The sequence below is a fragment of the Phaethon lepturus genome, unplaced genomic scaffold, assembly GCF_000687285.1.
Source record: "Phaethon lepturus isolate BGI_N335 unplaced genomic scaffold, ASM68728v1 scaffold35425, whole genome shotgun sequence".
Taxonomy (NCBI): domain Eukaryota; kingdom Metazoa; phylum Chordata; class Aves; order Phaethontiformes; family Phaethontidae; genus Phaethon; species Phaethon lepturus.
The window spans coordinates 1,316-9,412 of NW_010538996.1; the positions used below are offsets into that span (position 1 = coordinate 1,316).

At 58.6% G+C, this 8,097-nt stretch overlaps 1 protein-coding gene across 1 annotated transcript; it reads right to left on the bottom strand.

The window, feature by feature from the left end:
* Positions 1-999: 999 nt before the first annotated feature.
* SNX11 (sorting nexin 11) lies at positions 1,000-4,507 on the bottom strand (the record flags this gene model as incomplete). Its single annotated transcript, XM_010286997.1, has 6 exons — positions 1,000-1,453; positions 2,873-3,085; positions 3,263-3,361; positions 3,603-3,703; positions 4,053-4,139; positions 4,457-4,507. Coding segments are annotated over 6 exons (693 nt in total), but the record flags the coding sequence as incomplete, so codon positions are not given.
* Between the last annotated feature and the right edge of the window lie 3,590 nt (positions 4,508-8,097).

Sequence of the window (8,097 nt, forward strand, 5' to 3'; positions counted from 1 at the left end):
CCATCCGCGGTGCGTCCTGTCCCCTGCGTGGGGCCAAACCCCCCTGCAGCCTGGTCAAGTGCCGCAAAACTCGCTTCGGGGCCGAGGGGGGACCCCTCAGCCCTGCCTGTCCCCTGCCACCACGCTGGGGCTGGCCCCGGGACCTCTCCGCTGCCCAGGGCAGGGTCAGCCCCGGCGGCTGCAGCAGCTCCAGCCCCGCGGTGAGAGGTGCAATAACCCCCCGTTCCCTAAAGCCATCTATCCGCAATTAGCTTGGGCTCGGCTCCCGCCGCCCACGCAGCGAGGACACACATTGCCAGCAACCAGTAAGTCTCTTCTACTTCATTTTTATTTCAAGTCAGAGCACGTCAGCTCTGCCTTCACCAGTGCTGAGGGTGGGAGGAAGGGGTGCAGGAGAGCGCAGGGAGCGGCCTCAGGAGTAGCCAGAGCCCAAGCGCTGCCGGATACCAACTCCGAGGCAGCTACATGCTCCTTCTTTCCAAGCAAACTAGATCCTGGCTGTTGAGGCACCCTTGTGCCTGGCAGTCGGTGTGCAAGGAAAGAGCCCATCTGGAAGGGGCAGCCCCTCAAAAGGGCAGGGGAGACAAACTGCCCCCCCTCTACCTCCCCACCGACTCGTTCCCGTGCTCCCAGGGGGGAGCTCATCTCTTTGTCCCAGCTGCAGGAAACCTGCGGGGCGAGCTGTGCCAGGAGGCCCCAGGTGTGGGTACGGTATCTGCACCCCACGTGTGGGCTCCGGCTCGGCGCAGCTGAGACCACCCTCCCCAGGAGCTGCACAGTGCGGCTGTTAGCGGGGAAACGCAGCCTGTCCTGCCTGCAGCACGGAGGGGAAAACAGGACTAAACTTGAAGAGACCCGCTGGGCAGCAGCCAGCCCCTGCTCCCAGCCTGCAGCTCCTTCCTCCGTCGTGCTGGATGTGATCCCACCCTGCCCCGGGCCAGGGACATGCCTGAATGTCCCTGACGTGAGAAGAACACAGAGCCTCGCTGGCACTGCCACCTAATTAAGCCCTGCTACTGCTCCAGTCAGAGCGCAAAGGCCATGGGAATAACACACACAGGTTTCACTAACCACTAGAGCTCTTCTCCAAAGAGAAGAGCGATACAAACACACCGCCTGGGACATCAAGGACAGTCGAGAGGTCAGCAAGGAGAGAGCACGTAGCCCCAGGCACCAGACAGCCCAGGACAAGGCCATGCTCCCAGTGCAGCCCCAGTCCCACCAGCCTGGACATCCCTCTGGCTCAGCAGCGGTCCTCTTCCAGCAAGGGCTGCAGGGCCCGGGGAAGGCAGGCGAGGCTGCTAGAGCCGTTTACTGCATCTCACGCCGCCCGCCCAAGGGCTCAGCTGGCTCATCCGGACTGTCCGAGTGGGTATCGTCCATGCCGAAGTCGCTCCAGTACGGGAAGGACTCTAGGCAGCTCGGACCCTGCGGGCTTCCCAGGCCGGCACAGCTGGAAAGAGAAAACAGGTCAGAGCGGAGAAGGGATGCGGGGAAGATGCAGGGCCCGAGCTGCCCGCATGTCTCCATGTCAACCGCTGCCTCCTTGGCACAACCTCTTCTGTGCAGCAAAGGCTGCGTCCCCTCCGCACAGCCCCACCACAGCCCTCGGCTTCCAGCCAGCTCAGCCACAGCAGCAGCCGCTCACTCTTGCACGCGAGCCCGGAGCAGGCAAGGGGGGAGAGACTGCCACCAGCGAGGGGCAGACGGCGCGGGCAGCTGAGGGACGCACGAAGCCTGGGTATCTACCCATTAGCCTGGGCTGCTGCATGCCCTCAAACCCCTTCCTTCAACCAGAAGGGCTCTATTTAAAAACAGGGCTCTCGCTGAAGTCCAGGCACCTCTTTCTTCCTGCTATTTGAAAACCAAGATGAAGAAACATGGGCACTGGGTGATGCAGGCGACCAGACATGGCCCCTGCTTTAGCAGGTAAATACCTTATTTGAGGTACTGAGCACCTCTGCCAGGGACCCCGTGCCTGCCGCAGGACTCGAAACACGCAGGTGATGTCTGCGCTTGTTCAGCTTCTTGCAGGGAGCTGCAGCAGCGGCAGGTTGAGAATGCCCTCTTCTAAAGTCAGCTGCCTCCCCAGGTACAGAAAACCCTCAGCTGGCTGCAGGGGGGGCAGCCACCCCACAGGGAGGTGCCCGGTTAATTCCTCAGCATGCAGCAGGCACTCTGGAGCTCTGATGGGCATTAGGAATTACAGATGCCACTCACGCTGCGAGGACCGAGGCAAGACGCACAGAAAGCCTGAGCTTTGAAAGCCTCCAAAGGCTCCTTGCTCCCCAGAGATTAATGGGGGAAAGCAGCCAAAGACCTTTGTAAATCTCAGCTTAAGTTCTTCTGAGAGACTCCAGCTCTTTTCTGCTAAGCCTTGGCCACAGCCAGAACAGGTCACCCTCCCAGGCAGCCTGGAGGGCAGTACAGGAGACTGCTGATGACAGCCCGAGACGTCCAGCTCCGCTTGCCTGAGCCCCAGGAATCCTGCCCATTTGGTGTGCAGGGCCGGGGAACATATGCTCAACTTCATTCCCTCAAACAACTCTAACAAGGATGGGACAGAAAGCTCAAAAACATTCAGGGGTCTCTAGAAAGCCTGGCAGCTCCTCTGATTTCACAGCAGAGGCTGTTTCCTACTGGTGAAAGTCCCTTGCGCAGACACCAACCATTTCAAATCAGGCTGTAGCCAGCCCCACAGCTGCAGGCACTGACAAGGGGAGGTGCAGCCAGCAAGTCACCAGCTGGCCCAGAGCACTGCCGGTAGCCAGGCCTGCTCCAGCCAGCACAAAGCAGCTCCAAGCAGAGCAAGGGAAGCTGGGGCCTGCCCTGCTGGCGGCACTCCCGGCACGTCCTTCCCTGCCTGTGTTACCTGCCGTGCAGGTCTCCTCCCGGCAGCAGTGTGAGGCGGCTCTCTTCCTCCTGCACCCAGCCGCAGTTGGACATGGCGTAGTGCAGGATGGCTTCTGTCACTGTCTGCGAGCCCTGGCCTTGCACGCACGCCTCTATCTCGGGCACCGAGAGCTGGCTCTGCAGGAAAAGGTGCAGCCGGCTGTCGGAGAGGAGGACCACGTTCTGCACAACCCTGTGTACAGAGAGAGGAGGGCGAGTGAGCACACTGAGTCCTGCCCCACCAGTGTGCCCCACACCAGCAGGGTGACCATCAACAGTTCCACGGCCACCTCACAGCCAGCACCTTATAAGGAAGGCTGCAGCAGTGTGCTCTCTCCCTCCATCCTGCCCTCACAAATGCTCTACTCACTTCTCCAGGAACTGCTGCAGCCCCTGTCTCCGCTTCTCAATGAACTCATCTGTGCTGCCCACGAAGAAGGTGGATTTCCCGGGCAGCTCTGGGACAGGCCTGCAGGCACAGAGGCAGCAGTTCAGGGTCAGATCACCCCGGTGCCAGAGCAAGGAGACATGGGGACACCATGGCAGAGGCAGCCAGGACCCTGCTTTGTGCAGAGCTGGATCCCAGGAGCTCAGGTATCCTGTGTTAATGTCTGGGGTTTCTATCCAGATCTGTTCAGAGAGCATTTGGGATCCCCAGGGCAATGTCTGGCTGCAGGTGGGGGAAAGGAGGGAGCACAAGGCATGCTTACACCAAGCCGGCATTCTTCTGGAGCTGCCTCCTCAGCCACACGAATTCACGGTACCGGCGCCGCACGCATGAGGTCTTGGCAGTAAAGGCCTTGCTGTTGGTCTGCAAAAAAACCCACCACAGAAATAAATCCACGTGATTGAGGGGTAGCAAGGCAGAGGAGGGCGGGATCTTGCCTGCACAGAACCCTGAGCTCAGTGAGTAAAGGATCCCCTCGAAGCACTGGGCTTTGGGAGCCTTGGGGGAGCTGAAAGCACCAAGAAAATCTGAGCAGGCTCCAGGGCACGGAGACAGCACAGAAGGAGGGATGGACTGCTGAGGGTTCCCCCTTTGTGGCTCCTTCCATCCCCACTCAGCACAGCCAGACATGGCCAAACAACCCCACTCATGAGCCTCACGTTCAGCACAACTGAGCTCTGCAGCTCACCTCTCTCCCCCCGCCACAACTCACATGGAGGAAGATTTTATAATCCACATAGGAGTTCCAGGAGCCTTCGTTCTGCACCCGGGGGTCCTGAACACGCACCGTGGTCAGCTCCTACGGCACAAACGCTGCCTGAGCCTGGGGAGGCAGTGCTCACCGCCCCAGGCCAGCATCACCCCCTTCGCAGGGCTCAGCGGGGCTCCTGGGGACAGGTGCCCACGACCATGCTGGCTTGTCCAGCCATCCTGCCCCAGAGCAGCACCGGTCTTTCCCATCCCTATCGCCAGCAACCCCTCAGCTCCATCCCACAGACCCTGCCCAGCGTTCAGCACCTCTCACCCCTCGACGCAGCACTCAGCCAAGACCACCCACTCCAGTGCTGACAAACCCCAGCCAGGAACAGATAAAACCCGAGTCAGAAAGGGTCTTACTTCCTCTCGGTTCTCCAACATCCTAGAGCCAGAGCCCAGCGGGAAACATCTGTGCAGAGAAAAAAGGATTTAGTAAGTAGAGATCAACATATCAGGGTCTCCCACGTACTCTGCATCCCCCCCAGGCACCTCACACCTCTGTCTCACCCAGCAGGCACCTCTCCAGCCCCTGCATCTGCACTCGGCTAATCCTCTCCCCTCAGTCATCACAAAATAAAGAGGATGCATTCAAATCCAGCAGCCCACAAGGAGAGAGCATCCAGTGTTAATATCCCATATGCTCCTGAAGCGATGCGGCCCGCTGGGCTCTCGCTGGGGTGTGCTGGAGAACACGCCATGACCAGAGCCGGAGCCTGCAGCACTTCTTCCCTCCACGGCTCATGTTCAGGTCATGTCTGCCCACAGCGAGGCACCAGGATCCTCAGGCCTTCTGGGACAACACTCAAAAATCCCTGGGTCACAGGCAGAGGTAAGCAGGGCTCCCAGCTCAGACGGGCTGTAGCCACCCAAGGATGGGATAGGGCAGCTGGGTGCTCCTGCTGAGCTGCCTGCCCTCTTCTGCCGCAGCACGTCCCTGCTCCCGGGCAGATCGCAGGGACTCTGGGAGAGCCAGACACGGCTCCGGGGAGAGCTGTTCCCCCAGTGTAACTCCCACTAGCCAGGAACGGCCCCCTCACTGCACAGCACCGAGACCCCAGGTCCCCAGTTTGCTCCTGCAGAGCCAGAACTGGCAATGGGGAAGGGCCCGGCCCACTCCCTGCATGAGCAGGTTGGCACTGAAACGCCAGGGGAGCCAGTTCGGCTGGGGAGGAGAAAACCCTGCTTTTATCACAGCTTCCTTCTCCCATGGGCCTCCCTCTCCCCTCGCTGCCTGCCCAGCACGAGCTCAGCTGGGCCACCCGAGCAGGGGAGGCAGCCAGCCCACACCAGGCCCCCACCGCCCCTCGCCCAAGAAAACCTGCTTTTCTCCTGCGTAGATCAGACCCGTTCCCCAGCTGCCAACTCAGTAAGTCTCCCATTAGCACCAGATGCAGATATACCATTTCTCTCCAGCTCTTTCACAAGTCACCTGAATAAGCAGCAAACTTGGTACCACCATTTCCCCGCCCGGTTAGATTTGGCCATTGCAACTGCCTCTCCCTCGCACCCTTCCCCTTCTCCCAGTGGGAGCTGGCGGGCCGATGAGCATTGATGAAGCCCGCAGGGAGCCGCAGAGGTGCCCGGTGCCCCCCGTGCTGCCCAGCTTTCCTGGCTTAGCTGCGTGGTGAGCTGCTCGCACACTCCCATCACACCAGCCTCTTCCTCCGCCACATCCCTCTGGCGCTCCAAGGTCCTGCTGGACTGTGTCAGCTAATTTGCTGCACCATTACGTGCTCCTGCAGTAATTCCTGTTCTGCAACAACACCATGAACACGGTGCCAGGGCTTGGAGGAAGGGGGGACACAGCAAGATAAGTCCCCCATACCCAATAAATGCACAGTCCAGCCAGTGAAACCCCCCCGAGACAGAGTCCCTCCGCTGCAGACGCACTGTGCAGACAGACCAGGAATACTCGTCAGGGGGAGCTGGAAGACCAAGCGTGTCCCGTGTCCTGGTTTCACCTCCTCTGCGGGATTGTTTGCAAGAGGTTTTGGAGCCCCTGGGATGAGCCGGCAGCGCAGGACTTCGCCTGTCACAGCCCAGGCTCCCGAGGGACACAGCTGCCTGATCGCAGAGGCGAAGCAACCCTTCACCTGTTCCCCATTCCTGGAGCCTTGCCTTTTAGGCCATGAGAGCTGCCAAGTGCCAGGCAGCACTGGAAACCCAGCCTTTATTTATACGCTCAGACGTGAAGCAAAACTCTGCTGAAGACGAAGCTAATTTTAGCCGGGACAAGGGGAGGGGTTGAGCTACAAACCACGCTTTAAAAATCTGGCTCCACCGGTTTGCAGGTACTTTCTGCAAGACTTCAGCCCTCCGATTCCATTTGGAGAGCACAGAAAGCGTTAATAACAGCAGAGAAGAGTTTTGGGATAGTCAGCAAGAGACCCAGGCCCTCTCCAAGCAGCTCCGGGATGTCTCCAAGTAATTGAACTCTCGCTGGAGTTGGGTCAGGCTGCTGCTGTTTCCAATTTGAGCTGTAAGGGGGAGGGCGAGGGGAACCTACCAAAAAAAAACCCCAAACAAACCCCACGCTTCAGCACACATGATTCTTCCCCTGGGGAAGGAGGGGAGCGAAGGAGCCAAATGTGACATGAGTCACTTTTCTCGGCGCAGTAATGGGGGAGAGCCGATCGCCGCCGTGCTGGGGGCTCCCAGCCAGAACCAGTTCAGCAGCAGAACTTGACCATTATGTTCCCTGGCCTCCCCAGGGGACACTGCCGCCGTCCCGTTGCTTTTAAAGCTCCTTGCTCTGCATAACAGCCCTGCCTAGATTAAAAATGCAGGAGGGAGAAGAGAGAGACTCAGAAATTGCCTAATGGAACAGCGGAGGGTTGCCAGGAAGAGGAATTTAATTTCCCAGCTACTGAAAGGGTGCTCCGAAGAGCAGTGAAGCCCAGGGGGTTGAAGATGGCTCTCTGCAGTCAGCAAGGAGGCAGACAGGCTGCGGGGAAAACCGAGATCAGGGAGTCTGAGCGCTCACGTCTTTCACCTATACTTTCATCCAGAGGTGTACCAAGAAAGGCATAATCTTATTTACGCTTTATTTGGAGTTAATTGACCTTAGCTTGATAAATCAACTTAAACCCAATGGAGAAGGCAGCTCTGAGTTAGCTTTAAACAGTTACAGCAAATCCTCTTTCAGGGCTTTTGCTTAAAGCCTCAGTTTAAGGAGCCCTGGGATACGTGGTTTGGGTTTGGTTTAATCTTCCTCCAATTTGCATTTCAGTGTTTCCAGGGCTCGCGCTTTCAATGTCTTCTAGCTAGAAGGACGCGAGAGGTGGAAGCCGCACTGGAACGCCCCACATCCACGCTCCTGGAGCCTCACCACTTTCACCTGCCCAGGACAAGGCAGTCTGGGCGTTTAACGAGCCACAGACGCGGTCCGACTGCATGCTGCCAGGTGGATTACCTCCCCCAGCCTGCACTCACACTGCTGACAGAGAAAGTGTCAGTTTTTATCTCTTGCTTGCTATCTTTTATCTTCCTTGCTGACTCAGACACACCTTTAGCAGCGGTCTCTACTCCTCCATAACAGCACATCGAATACTCTTCCCTATCAGCACACACCAGTCATAGTTCTACATCCTGCTCGGAGCTCTCTCCCCAGCTCCGTTCCCTACCCAGCTCCAGGCCGGCTGAGGCTCCACGTCCAGCTGTGCAGGCACAGCACCGCTCCAGACATCCAGCCACGCAAGGGTCTGCGAGTTTTGAGGAAAGCCTCACAGAGGAGCTCCACGGCAGGACAAAAAGGGAACGAGTCCCGTTTGTTTCTGCTTTTGCCCATCATGCTTGGACAGAGCTGTCCACAATGGATACTGGAGAGGATTTTCTGAGGCTGTTTTTCCATCTGGGAAGGAAAGGGCTCCCCATCCCCACGGGTGCCCCAAATCGGGACCCCCGCGGTCCACGGGAAGGGGATGTCCTCAACCAGCCCAACGCCACAGCACATCAACACAAGGGCCGGACACTCGACCACACGAACGTCAACTCACTCGGGC